The 20304-nt window shown below is 42.9% G+C and overlaps 1 protein-coding gene across 1 annotated transcript in view; it reads left to right on the top strand.

The window, feature by feature from the left end:
- Positions 1–890: 890 nt before the first annotated feature.
- Positions 891–20304, top strand: part of DHRS3 (dehydrogenase/reductase 3) — a 41084-nt gene continuing 21670 nt past the window's right edge. Inside the window, exon 1 of the mRNA XM_067567471.1 lies at positions 891–1924. Within this exon, the coding sequence (XP_067423572.1) occupies positions 1730–1924 (195 nt within the window). The 5' untranslated portion in view covers positions 891–1729. The remainder of the gene's footprint in view (positions 1925–20304) is intronic.

Here is a 20304-nt window from a genome sequence, read left to right as displayed (position 1 = left end):
TGACGTGATTACAACACATTTGCCCCTTCACCCAGTTACAACATGGCTTTATAGTGCTGATGTGACCTAAATGTGTTGTAACCTTGTCATGTACCTGGGCTAAACCCTAGGACAACTGAAGGGGAAATTAATGAGCAGATTTTCAGAGGAGCTCAGCTCAAATGAAGTGACCAGAAGTGACTCCCTTTGAGGTAAAAGGATAACAGTCTCCCTGGCCCTTCAATGCCTGGTTTCTGTATGACCCCCCAGGGTACCAGTTATCACTGACTCCTGTGTTGTGAACATCAGTCCACTAGGAACTGGATTAAATCTTCCAAACTAATTCCACACATGCCATGAAGCAACCAACAACTGGTAACAGATCTTGGTCATTAACAGCCTGTGCTGGATTCAGACCAGGAACTAAGGTGTGAAAGGGTCTCTCCCATTACCAACTTCCCAGCCTTGGAAGGGATTCCCTCTACTCTTCTACACCACATTAAGCTGAAACTCCTAGGAATATCTGAGTCCCTTTAATTGACCCTTAACCCCAAATTCTCTTGCTTTTGTTGGGTTTAAATAAGATCACTGCCTGTTTCTGAAATTTATTAAGGTGCAGAAGGAGGTTGGCTGGCTCTCTCTGTTACAATGCTCTTCAGTTACAGCTGCAAGCCCAACGTGGCATGCAGCAAGTCTTGGCTTGCACGCTGCCTGCAACCCAGAGAGTGTCTGTTTCAATGTGTGTGTGAGTTTATGTGCAGTGGCTCAGAGATAGCTCTGGGGGGGGAGGGGAGAACAAAGCCAGCCACTCAGAAACAGTAGTAAAATCTCCCCAACACTTGAACTGTCAATCAGGCTCAATGGGGTATAAAACCTCCCTGGCGCTGCTGCTGTGATAGGCAGAGAGCGCGATGGGGAGAAATGAATAAGAACCAGAGCTGAACCCGTGCACACAGCACATATTCCCTGTCTGTGATCACAGATCCTCCAAGTGCAAGAAACAGGAGAGGGGAGAGAGAGGCAGTTTAATCAGCTCTGCCTTTTGCAACAGGCTCAGAGAAGAGAATGTCTATAGATATTTATTATGCCATTTTAAAAAAACAGCAACAACCTTACACTGAATAGACCCTTTCTTCAGAAGAAAGTCCTGGCAATTCTGTCTCATTTTAGCAATTTCCTGAGTTTAAAAATAGAAATGGGCTGCCTGGAAGGCACTGCAGGCTGAAATTTGGAGACCTAGGCTGCTTCATTTGATTTTTTCCAAATATAAAAACCCTGCCATTTGGAAACTGGATTTTAATTTTGCACTTTTTAAACTGTAGGGGTTGGTTGGTTTTAATTTTTTCTTCCTCCCTCCTTTCTCCCTCTCTGTCTTTTTTTTTTTTTTTTTTTTTTTTTAACTTAAACAAACTGTCTGTCCTCCAGTAGAAAAACATTTAACCTGCATGTGACAGTCCCAAAGGAAACTGAGCTGCGAGAGAGGGAATCAACTTATCTTTTGCACAATTTTACTCCTACCCCCCAACTTTTTTTTTTGAGGGGTGGGGGGGGGGAGAGAAGTATCTTTCCAGTCCAAGATTTTCTTCCCCCAGGGTTTTTTGGAAGGGGGTTAAAGACATTTCCCCCTATTGGGGGGGGGGGGGATGAAGAGGGGGTGTTGCCCTTCAGACTCTGTTGATTTGGTTTTGTGAAGAGTTGAAAGAGTTTTTGTTTTTGTTTTTGGTCTTCCTGCCCTGCCTGGAAGAAGAGGATGGTTTGGAAATGGCTGGGAGCTTTGCTGCTTTTCCCTCTGCAGATGGTCTATTTGGTGGTAAAAGCTGCCGTGTGCCTGGTGCTGCCGGCCAGGCTCCGGGACTTGTCCCGGGAGAACGTGCTGATCACCGGAGGGGGCAGAGGCATCGGTCGCTACCTGGCCAGGGAGTTTGCTAAACGGGGAGCCAGAAAGGTGAGGTCTGGTGGACGGGGGGGGGGGAGCCAACCAGCTAGCCCCCGCCCCGCCCGCTGCTGCTACCACCAGGTCTCGCTCCGGGGTGGCTGGGAGAATTCGGAGCCGGGAGATGCGGGAGTCAAAGATCCCAGCCCTGCTACTTTGGTTTCTGTGCCATCAGAGCCTGGCCCCCCTGAGTGCATCTGCGCCGGGCTGCACCCCGGGTCTGGGTTTTGCCGGGGGGGGGGAACTGGAGTTGCATGTTCTGTTCGCACGGCTGGGGCTCCGAGCACCCGAAGGGGTGGGGCCCGGTTCAGCAGGGCTGAGCTGGGCACGGGGGTGCGCGGTGCAGGACAGGGAGGGGATGGGGCTGTTCTCTGCACAGGTGTCCCTGTCCCCGCCACTGATAGCGATGCTGGGACCTTAAAGGCGTGGGAAAACCTGGTCTGATTCCGAAGCCCTAGAAAGGGGGCCCAGTTTGGCTGGGGGGGGGGGCAGGTTCAGTTCACCGTGGTGGCTTTACAGGGGTGAAACTCAGTTCTTAAACTTGCTGAGAGTCCTCCTTCCCCCACCCCCACCCCCCAAATAGACACACCATATTTTGCCTCTTGTTCCCCAGAATCGTTTGAGGTGGGGTGAGACTCTAACCTGGGCTGTGGGGCTGATGGTACTTCCCCTTCCCCCCTTGAAAAGAGCTCAGGGTGGGTCATGGAGTTACCCAGAGAAATGGAACAGGAACCTCGGTTTTGACTGGCAGGGATGGTTCCAAACGTGGGAAGCAAACAGACACCATGGCTTAGGTTTACCCTTTAACTGCTGTGAAGGGGATGGAGGGGAGGGGGAATCCCCTAAAGTCAGCTCCTCTGAGACAGTCACATAGTGCATGGCGTAAATATCCATTTAAAGTAAACCTGCATGCAACTTGTAGGGGTGTGGTTGTGCGTTTGCCAAGATGTAGTTGTATACAAATTAGAGTTGTGTGTGGTATTGAGATTTACCTGCATGTAGATTTGAGGGGTGTGTGGCTTGAGATATCCCTTGCCTTCGATTTAGATTTTGCATGTGTTTGAGTTTAAACCCTGCACTGAGATTTACAATTCCTTTGGAGGCTGAACATACAAGTCATTGAACTTTGGACCTAGACAATCTGCTGACACTGTGCTTTCGTCATCTATTAAAACACCCTGATTCCTTATTTATTTATTTTGTCAGACTGCGCTATGAAAGGACCACCATTTCTGCAACTAGGTTCAGTAGCTGTTTAGCTGCCACCCTGCTGGAGACAGAACAATAGTAATACGCCCCAATAAAACAATTGCCATGGGTGGGAGGGCGAGGGAGCTGTTTGGGTATAGAGTTGAAAACAAAATAATTGTAATCTGTTTCACAATACAGTTCATTTCATAGAAAGAATCATAAAATGTCTCAGAGGGAGTGCTAAACCTAACTAGAAGATGATAAAGTATTGGAGAGTTTAGTACTTTCTGATGTGTTTCATTGAAAATATGCCCATGTGGATATTATATTATTATTTATATAGCGCCGCGTGGACAGAGAGTATGTTCTCGCTTTTCTCTCCTTGTCTTCTTTTCTGGCTATCATCTGTCTCAGGAACAATCTGACTGAGCAACCTTGGGTGGATTTCACCATTGCTATCCTATTAAGTCTGATGGAGTTGCACTGAGCAGGATTTGGCCCCTTTGTGTCATAGACGGTGGTATGTGTAGAAAGCAGGAATTCTTGACTCATAAACCCAACTGTATTCCTCCCTCAATATTTGTTTAGGGAAAGTTTTCCTAACTTCCACTGGCTTGCCCTGAGATTTAACTGATCTCCCTTTTACTTCAAAACCTGACTTCTTCCATGTGATGCAGTGTCTTTGTAAAGGATGCAACCCGTCTCTAATTTAGCAGTCTCCTTAATTTTATGTTTCAGTTGTAGACAACTGGAAAGAATTGCAAAAAAGTAAAATGTTTTAAAATTGCATATTCTAGTATGTTGCCTTCACAGTAAAACAGACATACAGGCGTTCAATATTCTATTTTATTTCTGTTCCTCTCACATTACAGTTAATTGCTTCAGATAATTGTGTACACTCTGGAACTATCTGTTATAATTAATTTTCCACTGTTGATCCTGCTTGTCTCTACAGTGCATTCATGATAGCAAGTTTTACAAACTCAGGTGTCATCCATAGTACAAAATTCTGAGGTCACAAACATTGCTGGGTGATGGGGAGAGGAAACTGACGTTAAGAAACAGGTTCTAATTGTGGATACACAGTATGCCTGACAAGATCCATCACTGCGCTTGCGCACACAGGCATAGTGGCGGAGTTTTGGAGGTAGGCGGCGATATACAACCATATATTTGAGATTAGAATCTTCCTACAGACCAGTTAGTTGATATTTTTCATGTATGAAGGTGCACCTGATAATTAAATGGGGGTTGGCTTTCACTTGAGATCCTATTCCTCTTATCAGGGACTGGTTTTTTTAAAGCATATGTAAAATATATCTAAACAGATTCTATGTGAGACGGCAAGAGAATATCACAAGTGCTGTATCTCGCTGAGAATCCGTTTTACAATGTCACAGATTTTAAAGATTCTTTAACTCTAAAATGGGATGTATTTTCAGTTAAGGTTGCAAAAATGTCATCAAATAAGGAGTGATTGCAGTGATTGTGAAAAGGATTGGTTTGACATCCCTGGAAACTGAAGTCCTCTATTGACCGGACAGAAGTATCATGGACAGTGGTGGTGTGCAACTTCCTTTCCCCATACTGCCCTGCCAATTTACTTCAAATATGGTCTGGATTCTGAAGGAGAGAGAGTTTCCTCCTCTAGGTGTACTCCACTTTCCATATTCATTCATTCAGTAGCCTTTTTGCTGAAATTGCCATCAAGGGGACAAGTTAAGTGCCAGTTGCAGCATTGGTTTAGTTACGTGAACACTTGTCAACTAGGTTTTGGACTGAAACCACCAGCAACCATCAGACAGCAAGAGATTTGGGTTATCACTAGATCCAGGATAAATTCATGCCAGCAATATACCATTGAGATTAAAGGCTCTATATCCCATTACTTGCGTCCTAAGCCCTTTAAACTTCTCTGGAGAAGGTTTCAAAACCTACATTTCAATAAGCAGCTGGACAGATGTAAAGGGAATAGGATTGAAACATGGGTAGGAGCACTTCTGGCAGAACTGTTTAAATTTAGTGTATATAAAGAGATTTATTTACAAAGAAAATTGGGTGTGCTAGTGTTTTATCTCCGGTGAACAGCAGCCCAGTGCATTTGAACGTACTCTTGTGAATTTCCTCTGGAAGGATTCAAATGCTGTGTTTCAAACTAAACACCATCCCCCCCAGTGATGTGTCCAGTTTCAAAACTGCTGATTGCGAAGGTCAGTTCAGTCATGTTTGCGGTTTATGTTACTACTGTTCAAGTCCTGAAAAAGGAGAGGAGGCCTTTTTTTGTCCTTTCCTTTTGGTTGATTATTGATCGGTTTAGTGTTTGGAAAATCCAAAAGGCTTGATATGCTGCTGTCTGAGCTGTTAGAACATTTTACTCCAGGTTTATATTAATTTGAGCATTAGCTCACAATAGAGCTTGGAGTCTTGTGCCATAATCTCACACATAGATTGTGTAGAAGGACACATAGCTTGTCGTCATGGGCCTTTAGCCAAGAGGAACAGCATAGATTTGCATTATTTAAAAACCAAAAATGCCCTATGATTGATTTCAGTGTTGGGTGTATGATGGTGTCTTTATGTAGCCATACTATAAAAATACAGTTGTGATTCACCGGCACTCATTTGCCTAACTGTGTGTAGTAAGAAAAATATTATTGACTTAATGTTGGAAATTCTGAACCCTAGGCCCCAAGAGACGGACCAAGAAAGCGGATTGTATGAAATCAGTGAATGTATAAGAGGCTGAATGGCTGAGTAGATTTATTCATTGATGGTTACGGTTGAAGGGTATTGCTGGGATCTGCTAGTCTAACTCACTGCTTCCTGCAGGATTTTCTATTATACTAATGTGGTCAGAAATCTGTTAGACCCATTTTTTTTATAATCACCAATGATGGAGTCTTGGTTACCACATCGAGCCATCTGTTCCATTGTTGAATCATGCATTCTTTTAAGGCAGTTTTCTTGGTGCCTCACTTCTCCACTTCTGATTTTTGTTTACTTTGTTGATCGTTTGTTATTTAGACTGAGCCATGACTAAACAAAGAGTTGTTCTGACCTGATTGCCTCCTGGAATGGTCATCATTACCAGAAGGTAATAAAACTAACAAAAAAGCCTTTATAATTACTGCATAGAGATGACTCAAACCACATTCCCTTGCTCTGACCTCTGGACTGGACTTTGGGATTCAAACATATCAATCTGAATTTTGCAGTGTATCTTGGGCTATCCTCTCCTGGAAGCTGGACAAAATTGATTTTCATTGGGCATTGCATTGATGTGCATGAAATTTGGGCTCAGAAATGATCCATTGGCATTCCCCAAAGCATTCCTACAGGTGACCTTCGTTATAACAATGATCTACTGTTGCCTCTTTGTCCATCCCATTTGTTCTTTCTGACTGAATCCATTTTCAGTAGTATTCATAGTTTCTTTGGAAATCTTTGTCGGCCTGTCCTCATCTATCTGTCTCCAGCTGTGCTTGGTGTGCCCTGTGGGCAACAGTAGCTGATGTAGAATGGACTAGTGGTGGCTTTTACGCTGTATATGTTGTTCATGGCGTTAGAGAGATCCCCAAGCTATCAGATGCTCAGGGTGGCCATGAGCTTGTGTTAATGCAAGCCTGATGCCTCAAGGTACTGCACACCTCCCCAAAGATGTTGAGCATCCTCAACTCCCATTAACTTCAATGGATTTTATGGGCACTCTCCATTTGTTGTAGATAAGGCCTCATGTGTGCTTTGGAATGTCTCTTCCTTGGCCTATTACATCTTCTGGATGACCACTTTCCTGCATTAGTGGAGACAAGGTGATTAAAGGGAATTACTTGCTTGTGGTATGAAAATAAGGCAGGCAGCCTGGACAGAAAGGAGCCAGTGCTAGATGGCAAGAATCTCCTATTGCCAATAAAAACGACAAACCAAGAATTCCCGTCAGGCTGAATATGTGTTGTTTTATTGCCATGACCTCACTCTGTCAGCACTTGAATCTAGACAATTATGTCACTAAGTCTGCAAAATACTATTAACCAGGATGACGACATGGTGGGCAGCTGTAAAATGCTGCCGTGATAATAACACAGTGATTATTTTGGGATGGTGAACAAAAATCCCTGCAAGTATTACTTGAGAAGTTTTGCTTTGAAAACTGAACACAGCCTTTGGGTGACTCATGCTTCCTCTATCTCAAAGGTTGTTGGAGTTTTTTCCCCCAGTCTTAAAACAAAGAACAAAATCCCATGTGGCTTTACTCAGTTTATTCTTTATTCAAGCAAAATTTCCAGGGTCAAATCCTAAAGACCTTACTAATGTAGACAAACTCCCACTGGGCCAAATCCTGATTGGTGATGATCAGTACATGCAACTCTCATCTAAATCAGTGCTCCGAATCCTGAGCTCTCTACTCAGAATCTGACTCAGTCCTTATTCAACCAACGTTCCCTAAAGTCAGTGAGAATAAGAATAGAGGAAGGACTCAGGTTTTGTCCCAAATTGCAGATGCTGAGTAATTCTCACAACTTGTATAATGAGAGTTTTGACTGACTTCTGTATTTGACAGTGACTTCAATGACAGCAATGCTTGAGTAGAGACTAAATTAAAAAGGGTATAAAATCTTAAGATTTGGTCCATGCAGCCCAGCACTGGGTAAATAAAAAGCTCTGAAATTAATTCTGCTTGAAATAAAATGATCCCTCCACAGTAATCATGTGGATTGTATCTATGGACGCATGAATGTTTGACTTTGGCCTTTGTTAATCATGTTTAGACATTGTCTTCCCTTTTGTATATATTTTTGTAGATAGTTGCATACATATTTTGAGTTTTTTTGCCCAAGTTCTGTATATTAAAAGAGCATCTCTTTTCATAATGCAGTTGGATTTACCAATGATACTGATGCCTTGAAGTACTGACATATTACTGGGTCTGAGGGTATGTCTTCACTGAATTTGCTGCCGTCAGATCGATTTTTCAGGATCGATTGAGCAGAAATGGAGACCCGCTCAGTCAATCTGGAAATCAATTTAATAAATCCACCTCCCAGAAAAAGAGAAACACTGCATTGACAGGAGAGCATTTCATTAGAATTTAGGAATTTAGGACGTTGACTGGAGATATGCAAGCTTGACTGCCACTGAATTTCACGGTAAGTGTAGACCGGGCCTGAAATTCAAAGAAATGCTTATTCACTGCTCTGGTGTGTCCTTGGAGAGAAACTCAATACTCCATTTTTGACTGCTCTACTGAAGACATTAAATGCCCTTCTATTCTGTGTCTGAAAAATCTCTTCTGCATAAAGCACCTGCCATTGGACACTTAACTTATAGGAATTTAAATCTGCCACACCAGTCCAAACAGACACATCTCTGGGGCAGTAACATTCTTCAGACAAAGACATTTCCAGTACCACCAGATGACAGAGGAATGGATTGTGACTTTCATCCTGAACGGATGGGCTGACCTAGCATACCCAAAGTAAACTCATTTTATTGCCTTTTGTCTCAGACTAGATTTTAAGCTCTTCAGGGCAGGGTTCATGCCTACCTATGTGTCTGTAAACCCAGTGCAATTTGATCCCAGTCATCACTGGGACCATTGAATCCTACCACAATACAAATAACAAACCAGACTTTGGCATGTAGTTTGATTATAAATGTGCATGTGGCTTTTAGTCCACACTGAATTCAAAACAATGGAAGTATCAGACTTAACCACCTCAAGAGCAGGTGAATTCCAGCGTAAGGATGAGACGGTTTCCTGTTTGAGGAGCTTTAGAACAGAGGGAGTTGATCTTATTTGCACCATAATTCACCATTATACTTGTTTGTTTTGGGTCATGCAATCTGACACAATGAAATCATAAATCCCTTTAAGAACACAGTTTACCAAAGAACCTGACACACTCCCAATCTATTTTTTCCAGGGGCAGATGTGATGGGAAAAATGTATTGTGCAAATAAGCATTCCGTTGGCTTTATGTACTGTGTTTTGTGCTCTCAGAATAAAACTAACACATTATAGTGTTTGGTTTTTGGATCAAAATAATGGCAAAATCTTGGAGGTGTGTCAGTAGAGTATAAATATATCTATGTATTGAAGCTCCTTGGTGCTGTGTAGACACACCAGAAAGGCAGCTGGTCAGAGGCCATCTACCATAGGCCATCATCTGAGATCCCCATAAGCAGTTTAGTGACCTAACAATACAGAAGCCAGACATACCGAAACTACAATTTGTCCTGTCTCAAAAAGGGAACCAGATGTGGTTGTTCGAGGGGATTTTTTTGCACAGATCTTAGTTCTTTAACACGGTGTAGATATCTGGGTCCAATGAGCACATTTGTCTCTGTGGTGCCAATATCACTTTGTATCTCATGAAACTCCTGTTCTGTGAAAGCTTAGGGTGTATATATACTGCAGTCAGAGGCATGACTGCAGCATGTGTAGATCTGCCCCATCTCGCTTTTATTTAGCTAGCACGAATACCAATAGCAGTGAAGTCATGGATTCAGCCTGGCCTCTACAAGCCGACCTGAGACTTACCTGGCTGGCTAGCTTGTGGTGAAATCTATGCTGCCATGGCTTCACTGCTTTTGTCATGTGTGCAGGCTAGATTAAAGCCAGCTCAGGCATGTCAACACGTGCTGCAGTCACACCTGAGATTTCAGAGCAGACTTACCTTTAGATTAATGAAACACAGGAACTGGATGGTTTCAAGGTTTTTTTAAGGGGGTGTGATGGAATGCACCTCTGTATTCACCCTCCACAATATTGTAATAATCTTTTGCACAAAATATGCCTTGCGAGGTGTTGTTTGAAAAGTAATAACTCACCGGTCAATAATATCATATGTAGCAACATTATATGTAAAGTTATAAACATATGCTGAAATCATGACTGGAGCGTGTTTGCCAGGCAAGTCAGGGGAGTGGCTAAACCAGTTTCTCAAAGACACAGGACAGGCTGATGCCTCTTGCCAGGTGTCATCAAAGCTGATAGGCAACCATCTATCAAGTGGCCATTCTTTGGCAAAGAACAAACAGATCAGCATCTTAGCAAACAATAGCATGGAACCTCTTTACCACCAGACTCCTTCTTTCTATCCTCACAGTGGCACTGGACTTTGCCTAGGGGTAACCCATGGGAAAATGCAATTTCAAAGAGAGACTGAACTATAAAAATTAGGAACAAAAACATCCCAAGATCTCTCCCTATCTGTCTCTCTCTTTTCCACCTAAGAAGACAAAAGAAAGAGACTCAGTGGCGTACCGAGGGGTGGGCGGGGGGGCATGCCCCCAGGTGCTGGCCTGGGGAGGGGCTCCGGCCAGGCCTTCCTCAGAGGAGCGTCCCTGCTCCCTGTTGCAGGCAGCCAGGGCCTCCTCCTGGCTCCTCCATCCCTGCACTGGGCATCAGGAGGGAGTCAGGGGGACCAAGCCTGTCACGCCCCCACCCCCGCCGCTGGGCAGCCCCTGCCACCCCCACAGTGGAGGGAGAGTAGGAAACGGGGCCACAGAACTCCCCCACGGGGTGCTGCTGCTGCTGACGCCAACAGGGGAGGGTGTGGGGACATGGGCCGCAGATACCCCCTCCTACAAGGAGTTGCCAACAGGGGAGGTGCCAATGTAAGTATGGCCCCTGGGCGCTGGAGACCCACACTATGCCACTGAACAGACTATGAAATTTGGGAGCAGATACTGACCTGAAATTTGGTCAGTCTTGTTGCTGGGAGAATGTGGTAAGAATTTCACCTTGAACCAAGTCTAGTTTAAGTTTAGAAAGCATTTTCTCTTTATTTCTCTCGTAACCATTTCTGACTTTAATGCCTTATACTTGTACTCAAACTCTCTCTCTTTGTAGTTAAATAAACTAGTTTTAGTCTTTAATTCAAGCTAATCCAATGTTGTCTTTAAACTGAATTGTGTGGGTAACTCCATTTATGGTAATAAACAGTTGTATATTGATCCCTTTAGAGGGGCAACAGACATAATATATCTGGACTGTCCAGGAGAGGGCTGGACAGTGCAGAACACATGTTTTTTTGTGGAAAAATCCAGGGCTGGGAGTGTGTTGGGGTCACCCTGCAAGTAGTAACCAAGGCTGGTGGAAGCCAGTATGTGACTGGTAATTGCTATCAGGCTTCTGGGGTCAGAGTTGCTGGACCAGACACTCAGGGTGTAACCTGCATGCTGTCTGGCTGTTTGTGAGGAGACTAGTTTGGGAACTACAGCAGCAAAGCATTGTGCGACACCCCAGGTTGCAGAGCAGGGGTGATGCAGCCTCTCATTGGTCTGAATTGCACCCCAGAATGTCATAGGGCGTTAAAACCTTTAAATCTGGGACTAGCTATTCCAGTCTATCTTAATAGTGACCAAAAACAGTTATTCAGTGGCCTATGTGAGATGAGTCAGTAGGTCTCAGTCCAGCTCCTAGAGGACATTTGTCCATCTCATACCAAATACCCCCATCAGTTTGGAACTCTTGCTGAGAGCTTAAGCAGTGAGAATGAGATGTGATGGGGCCATTGTGTCTGATTTCCCTTGTCTGGGTCGATTGTCACGTTTAATGCACATTCTCAGGGCAGTAGTGGGGAAGATTGTGTAGGCTGTACATATTCTATGGCTAAAGATAGGACTTGGCTTCTCACAGCTGTCACTTGGGCACCTTTCAGCAGCAACAAATTGCCTTTAAGGCATAGGAAAAAAATGAAGTCTCATCAGAGCAGGTGTGGCAACCAGGCTGGATTTGAAATGGTGATTGGAGAACACTGAAGAACTGGGAATAATCTATATTCCTGTGAGTTAAATTTGATGAGTAGCCAGTATTGGTTCTAGAGATGGATTTCAAGGAGCTGTCCACACTCACGTTACTTTACATTTCTTTTGTACCATTCTAAAGTGATGAATAAACACAAGCATCTTCGGCTAACAAGGCATTTCATAAATAGACAATAACATTTATTTTTTGTCTCTCTTTACATCCCTTTCTGTCCATTGTGCTTGAATTTTGCATATCTATTCCCATGATGACTGTACAACCCTATCTACAAGGTGTAGGAGCTGAGGATAGGCCAGGTTAAAAGCTTCCTGCATTTTGAATTTACTACGAGCATTTTCATGAAAAAATACAATTTTTGACAGCAACAAAAATGAAAAATTTCATGAAAAGTGTTCAGGATTTTTCCATCAGCTGTTGGTGAGGGAGCTCAGCACTTTACAAGAGCACATTGAAGTATCCAATCCAGAATTTCTTCTTGTGTGTTGCACATGGAAGTTTGAGTCACTATTTGCCCACTATATCCACTGTCAAGGATTTCATCAGACAATTGTATCTAACCTTCCTTGCTGGCTTTGTTGACTTACAGCTTCTCAGAGTGAATCTACCTCTTTATACAGAATGTGGAAAGGCTTCCTCTCTATAAGGATTACGTAATCACAACAATGTTATTTAAATGCTTCCTATTGGCAGCTAACTTTCCTGTTGATTCACGAATTTAAACATGGGCAGAACCTTTGATCCAAGTCCCAGGCATGGATGAATAAAATGCTGAAAGACTCTGTCTCTAGCTGGCAATTACAGCCAGAAATGTCAGATATTCCACCTTTTGGTATCTGTGAAGCAGCATTATGGCTGCTGCCTTTTTCAGTTTGTTTTTCAGGGCAAACCTGGCATTTGCAACCCAACATGATGACGTAAAGAGAGAGATACAGAGCGATGTCATGGAGAAGGAAATCACATAGCAACCCGGTGGTGTCATGCAACCCTATCAAAGCACAATGACATAAAGATGTCAAAAGTTATCCCATTGCAGTGACGCTGTAGTGAGGGGAAATCATGTATGTCAGAAATTTCAGTGAGATGCAGGATGTTCCAGTACAGTTTGAGAAGCTTGGCAATGCTATCTGAGACCTTGCGATAGGTTTTAGCACAGATCCGGTGTCTCATCAGGGTCACAGAGAGGAAAAGAGGCTGCATGTCCAAACTTTTTTCAAACAAGAAAGGAGATAGTTTTGATTTGAGCTTGGGCCTTTTTTTAACAGGGTCATCCATCCCTGTTTTACCTGTGTGGCACCATCATCTGTAAAGACTTGGTCTTAGTCCGTGTATGTTGCACTCATGTCTTGAGTCTGCTCAGGCTGGGAAAAAGTTGATTCCGATTGGCAGAATTGTTTCCGTCTGAAGCATTAAAATATATGCATGGCTTTTACTGCACTATAAAATGAGTTAAACATGCTGTTGAGCTAACACCTAATTAGTCTGGCACAGCAATTTCTTTGAGAGAAATGCATTCAAGGCTTAAGGTCAAAGGATTGCAAGGGATCCCCAGAAGGGATAAAGAGTTTAATATACTTTTTGTGTTCTTCTTTTCAATGTGGATGCTGGCAAACAGAAGATACCAGGACTGTTTTGTGGCCTTTGTACTTCTGCAGGGGAGGAAGGGGGATGGGGTGACTTGGAAACACTAATGTAATTGTGGAAGGCAGGATTGTGGAAAGCAGCCTTTTGAAATTCTGAATAAAGCCCAGTTACGTTTCTTCTGCTTGCCGTCATGGCCCTTGGCAATTCTGTCCCCCCCCAACTCTCTGCTCTTGTCTCTTATCATGTCACCCCTGCTGGATTTTCAGTGATGCCGCCTCTGACCACCCATTAATCTGCTTCTTCCACAGTCACTTTTGTACTTTCTTCCACATACCCCTCACACAAGGAACTCCCTCCCTGAACTAATCTGCAAAGCCTCTGCCCCCTTCTTAAAATCCCTCCTTGGGATTCCGCTTCTGCTGTGATGCCTTCAAAAAAAATATTAGCCAGCTCACAACAGCTAAGTGAGGGGTAAACAAAGAAACCAAACCAACCAACCTGTGAAATGATTGAGAACCGACAAGTTGTGCGAGGTGCTGGCCTGTGATACAGCACAAACATATTGCTGTTCCCCTCCTCCTCCATCCCTTCTTCCCTCACATTGGTTGTTGCACTCACTTCTTGCACCTTGCCCCAAAACTCGCTTGTAGGTACATCAGGACCAGGAAATGGAGTCAGCATTTTAAATAATAGGAGCCTGAAGTGAGGCTCTTGAATTGATATTAAGGGACCTACATAAATGGCCTAGATTTTTAAAGTGGCCAAGCGTCTGTCAGCTCCTCTTGATCTTTCTTCCTATATGTTTGTACAGCACCCAGCACAATGGGACCTCAATCCTGATCAGAGCCTTTGGGTGACCCCACGTTACAACTAATAATAATGAACTGTAGTAACAACAGGAGGAAAGGCTTTAGTAAAGTCTGTGGATAGACTCTAAATTCAGCCCCTCAGAGTTTATCATGGACCTGAAAAGAGATCATACTCAAAGCCAGCACACCAGGATTCAAAGGCAATTTTACATGCTCGTGATCAGAGAATTTAGCCTTATAATATTCCTGTGAGGCAGAAAAGTATTGTTATAGGATGGAGGAACTGAGGCACAGAGTCTGATGAAGGCCACAGAGGGACTTGTCTCCATCACAGGGATTAAAGGAAGCAGAGCAAGCAATAGAAAACTACTTATTTCTATTGCTCTCTCTCCGAATCTTGACACTCAAATGAAAATTCTGCTTCCGTTTAGCTCAATTCTTTGAAACTCTGGCTGGTCCTTCCCTTCAGAAGGTTGATCCTATTTTAGTTTTCTAAGATCTAATGACTAGTATCAAGTTGTTTTTATTGTAAATCTTTCACTTGTGTTTCTAGACCGAATTAAATGTACACGTCTAATCATTTTTCCTTGAGTTCGGAGGAAGAATTTAGGCAGAGGATGCCAAACTGATAGGGATAAGTCCTGAAAGCCAAAGAACAACAACAGCTTCAGAGCTGACCACTTGGAGAACAAATGTGGATTTGTACTCCCGGGGCATTAAACCATAGTGCTTAGCAGGAAGATAAAGCAGAAGTTATTGGAGGGATGTTCTCAGTCTGGCTCGGTTTCTCCTCTTCAAAGCATCGTGTCAACACGTTGACGATTCGAACAAGTCAGACCCTGGCAGTGCCAGATCCATCGGTTGATAACGCTGACGCCAGCAGAGAAGGGTCAAATCCATGTAGTTTGACCTTTGTCCCAGCAAGGATTAAATTGATTCTAATTAATAGTCTTGAGAATAGATGGCTATCTTGGCAGAATTTGTAATGAATTTAAATTGCACCTTCTCACAGGTTAGCCATGAATTACGCCTAATTAACTAAGGGTCCTACAGGCAGCCAACCTAATGGTGCTAGCTTCTTAATTGCAATGTATTGAATATATTGCAACCATGTGCTAACCTGGTTTGGTTAACAGAGGGATTCATGCTTTTTATCTATGCCTGAGCAAATACCTAAGAACTGCACTTGTGGCCAGAAAAAGACATTTGAAAACAGAACTGCTGTCAGTTACACAAGTGAAGTCAGCTGAGTGGCACCTCTATAGCTAAAAGCTAAATTTGGTTCTCTCTCTGTAAACTGCGGCAGTTGTCCATTTAAGGAGGGGCTGTGTGTGGAGGGGCTGTTCATATTGTACGGTGCTTTGTGGTTGTATAAACGTAGTGCTCAGAAATGGATTTGGACTGGAACAGCCCTGTCGGCTGAAGTTCCCTGTTTAGCAGACAGGGGCAGCATAGGCCGAAGCGGTGGCAAACTTAATCCCACACTGTCTGCTTCTGTTTCAATCTTGACCTGGATGTGACTACCTATATAGGGATCTGAAGGTAGTCGTTTTCAGGTTCCATGACCCATTTGTTCCATGATCTCTCTCCTGATCATCATGGGGTCTAATTGGGTCAGTAGCTAATTTTGTTATGTGCACATTTTCCCATTACTGGACTGAAACCACTCATTCATTTCACACAGTTCACTGCATTCCAGCATCAGATGGTAACACATTTAAAATCTTAGCAAAATTGCATTTCAGTACTTATTGGGGTATCCTTCAGCAGCAGTTAAATACAGCGTTGTCAACCCCCTGCTGTTCAGAAATCATTCATCAGACCTCAAAATATCACTTGATTTAAAATAAATAAATAAAATTGGGCTGTTTATTAACCTTGTGGTTTCTGAACCTTTGGGGTGCATTTGGGTCACATTTAATTATTTTCTTCACAACCATAAGGGCTAGAAACGTACTTTTATTTTAAATGAAAGACAAGATTCTCAGATAATTTTGACTCTAGGGGTTGGGGCTTTAAGAAAAACACCAAATCATAGAAAGGTAGGGCAGGAAGGGACCTTGAGAAGTCATCAAGTCCCCCTATGGTTGACCAGAACCAAACAAACCTAGACCATCCCTGAGAGGTGTTTGTCCAACCTGTTCTTAAAGATCTTCAATAACAAGGATTCCACCGCCTCCCCTGAAAGCCTATTCCAGAGCTTAACTACCCCTATAGTTAGAAAGTTTTTCTTACTATCTAACCTAAATCTCCCTTGCTGCAAATTAAGCCCATTCTTGTCCTACCTTCAGTGGACACGGAGAACAATTGATCACTGTCCTCTCTCTAACAGCCCTTAACTGTTAATATTTGAAGATTGTTATCAGGTTCCCTCTCAATCTTCTTTTCTCAAGACTAAACATGCCCAGGTTTTTAAACTTTCCTCATAGGCCAGGTTTTCTAAACATTGCATCATTTTTGTTGCTCTCCTCTGAACTCTCTCTACTTTCTCCACATCTTTGCTAAAGTGCGGTGCCCAGAACTGGACATTGTAGTTCAGCTGAAGCCTCACCATGGTGAACGGATTGGGACAGTTACCTTCCCTGTCTTACATACAATGCTCCTGTTAATACACCCAAGAATATTACCCTTTTTCTCAACTGCCTCACATTGTTGACTCATATTCAATTGTTGGTGCACTATAACCTCCAGATCCTTTTCAGCAATACTACCATTTAGCCAGTTATTCCCCATTGTGTAGTTGTGCATTTGATTTTTTTCCCCTAAAATGAAATACTTTGAACTTGTCTCTATTGAATTTCATCCTTTTGATTTCAGACCAGTTCTCTAATTTGTTGAGGTCATTTTGAATTCTAATCCTGTCCTCCGAAGTGCTTGCAACCCCTCCCAGCTTGGTGTCATCTGAATATTTTATAAGCATACTCTCCACTCTATTATTCAAGTAATTCATGAAAATATTGATTAGTACCAGGACTGACCCCTGCAGAACCCCACTATAAATGCCCTCCCACTTTGACAGCAAACCATTGATAACTACTCTTTTGAGTACAGTCATTCAACCAGCTGTACAGGGATCTCATAGTAATTTCATCAAGACCACATTTCCCTAGCTTGCTTATAAGAATGGTATGTGGGACTGTGTCAGAAGCCTTAGCAAAATCAAGATATATCATATCTACTGCTTCCCCTGCATCCATTCGGCAGCATCTTTGGCAAAGAAGGAAATTAGGTTGGTCTGGCATGATTTGTTTTTGACAAATCCATGTTGGCTGCTCCTCTAAGTGCTTACAAACTAATTGTTTAATAATTTGTTCCAGTATCTTTCCGGGTATCCATGTTAGGCTGACAGGACTATAATTCCCTGGGTCCTCTTTGTTTCCCTTTTTAAAGATGTGTACTATGTTTGTCCTCCTCCAGTCCTCTGGGACCTTACACCTCCCTCATGAGTTCTCAAAGATAATTGCTAACAGTTCTGAAGTTCCAGAGGGGTGGCCGTGTTAGTCTGTATACAGCAAAAACAACGAGAGTTCTGTAGCACTTTAAAGACTAACACATTTAATTTCTGTAGGCATGAGCTTTCGTGGGCTGTAACCCACTTCGTCAGATGTGAGGAATAGAAATCACAAGGTACATATATACATATCCAAGGGAAGTAACAACAATGGGGGAGGTGGATGAAAGCAAGGTCCATTCAGTAGAGTTCTTGAGGCCTATTCACAACTATTGACTAGGAGGTGACAATGTGTGATCAGAGGCAATTACTTCTTGCAATGAGAGAACCATTCCAAGTCCCGATTCAGACCCAGTCTGATTGTGTCAAGTTTGCAGATGATTTCAAGCTCAGCAGTTTCTCTTTGAAGTCTGTTTTTAAAGTTATTTTTGTAAGACTAAAGCAACTTTCAAGTCAGTGACAGAGTGTCCTGGGAGATTGAAGTGTTCTCCGACTGGTTTATGGATGTTATTATTTTTTATGTCTGATTTGTGTCCCTTTATTCTTTTGCGTAGTGACAGTCCGGTTTGGCCAATGTACATGGCAGAGGGGCATTGTTGACACATGATGGCATATATAACATTAGTGGATGTGCAGGTGAATGAGCCCCTTATGGTGTGACTGATGTGGTTAGGACCAGTGATGCTGTCACTAGAGTCGATGTGTGGGCAGAGCTGGCAACATGGGTTTGTTGCAGGGATAGGTTCCTGGATTGGCCTTCTTGTAGGGCGTATGGTTGCTGGTGAGTATTTGCTTCAGGTTGGGGGGCTGTCTGTAAGCAAGGATAGGTCTGCCTCCCACAGTTCTGAGATTGCTTCAGCTAGTTCTTTAAATACTCTGGAATGAATTTCATCAGGCCCTGCCAATTTAAATACATCTAACATATCTAAATATTAATTTAAACCATTCTTTCCTATTTTGGCTTGCCTTCCTTTCCCCTTGTCGTTAAAATTAATTGTGTTGAGTATCTGGTCACATTAACTTTTTTAGTGAAGACTGAAGTGAAATAGGCATTAAACACCTAAGCCTTCTTGATGTCTTCATTTATTAGCTCTCCTTCCCCACTAAGTAGAGGACCTGCACTTTCCTTCATCTTTCTCTTGCTTCTAATGTATTTAAAGAACCTCTTCTTATTGCCTTTTATGTCCCTTGCTAGGTGTAATTCATATTGTCCGTTAGGCTTCCTGATTTTTGTCCCTACATCCTTGTGCTAGTCTTTTGTATGCTTCCTTGCAATTTGCCCATGTTCCCACTTTTTGTAGGTTTTCTTCTTAGTTTTCAGGTCCTTAAATAGCTCCTGATGGAGCCATATTGGTCTTTTATTCTTCCTATCTTTCCTTCTCATCAGGATAGTTTGCAGTTGTGCCTCCTGGTTAAACTGTCGGCTCTCCTGAACTCCGTTTTCCCTTAGTTTTTCTTCCAGTGAGACTTTACCTACCAGTTCTCTGAGTTTATTAATGTCTGCTCTTTTGAAACATTGCCAGACTCAAGATAAAATCATGAGATTTGGCAACACTGATTCACCTTTCCCTCCTCTTATAGGGAATGGGCAGTTCTGTCACTCAATAACGAAAACCAGACAATCAGACCTTTCCAGCGTGAAGATTAAATTAGTGTTTTTCTTGGATCTGTGATTTTTAACCTCCTGGCTAATAATAGTAAACAGAGACACCAACCCCTGTTATTAGAATATTCACTGAGTAAGGTTTGGCTGTCTTAAGCTTTGGGGAGGGAATGGGAAAGTTGCAGTTTTAGCAACTTGGAGCTGCGTTGGATATGAACTCACTAATTTCCCTGCTCTCTGTTAAAAATCATTGAATGGAAGGAACACAACTCAGGTTTATTGCCTGAAACGGAGAATTCATGCTTCCAAATGAAATGTTTAAAGGAATCACCTCCACGACAAGGAGCATTCAATATTTCTCTGCAGTTCACTTGCTATCAACATTTCTTTCCCTGTGTGTCAGTCCTATAAGACTAGCTCCTGCCACAGTGAGCTGTCAGTTGAAGCAAGAACAAGAACCTTGTGAAACTGAAGATCCCAGCATTTCTGAATCAAGTTGCTCAATTTCAGGTTGCAGGATGTGATGTCTGTGCAAAATTGCACAGCCTTTCTTGTTGCGCTTTTATTTTAATCAAAACACATCAGAGATTATCCTGTGTGTTGCATTTGCTTGAATGTGTGGTTTATGCAGGAGAGGAAGTTTGCTTCTTTAGAAGCAAAGGGGCTGACTATCAAAGGGACTCTGCAGGGTTTCAGTTCCTTGGGCTATATATGTAACAGTTGCAGATTGGTGTTTGACACCTTTGGTTCTGTGGAGGAAGAGGGGGCGAGTTGGCACCTTGCATCTCATTTACAGCCCAGAGTTCATCAGCAGGTCAGCCAGCTCTTAATGACATCATTACACTTGTTTACCACTCACTCAGAGGAAGTGCTGTATTGATGGGCTTTGACCACCGTCAGCAACATCGTTTTGTTTTTTTTTTTTCCAAGCCCAGCAGTTTTTTGCAGAACCAAAAGCACAGTAAGGAAGGATCATAACACTAAAGG

Source organism: Emydura macquarii, unplaced genomic scaffold, assembly GCF_026122565.2.
Source record: "Emydura macquarii macquarii isolate MOO-44397 ecotype Brisbane River unplaced genomic scaffold, CSIRO-AGI_Emac_v2 contig_2768, whole genome shotgun sequence".
NCBI classification, from domain to species: Eukaryota; Metazoa; Chordata; order Testudines; family Chelidae; genus Emydura; species Emydura macquarii.
Note: the sequence above shows the minus strand (reverse complement) of the source record. Positions and strands in the feature narration are given on the sequence as shown.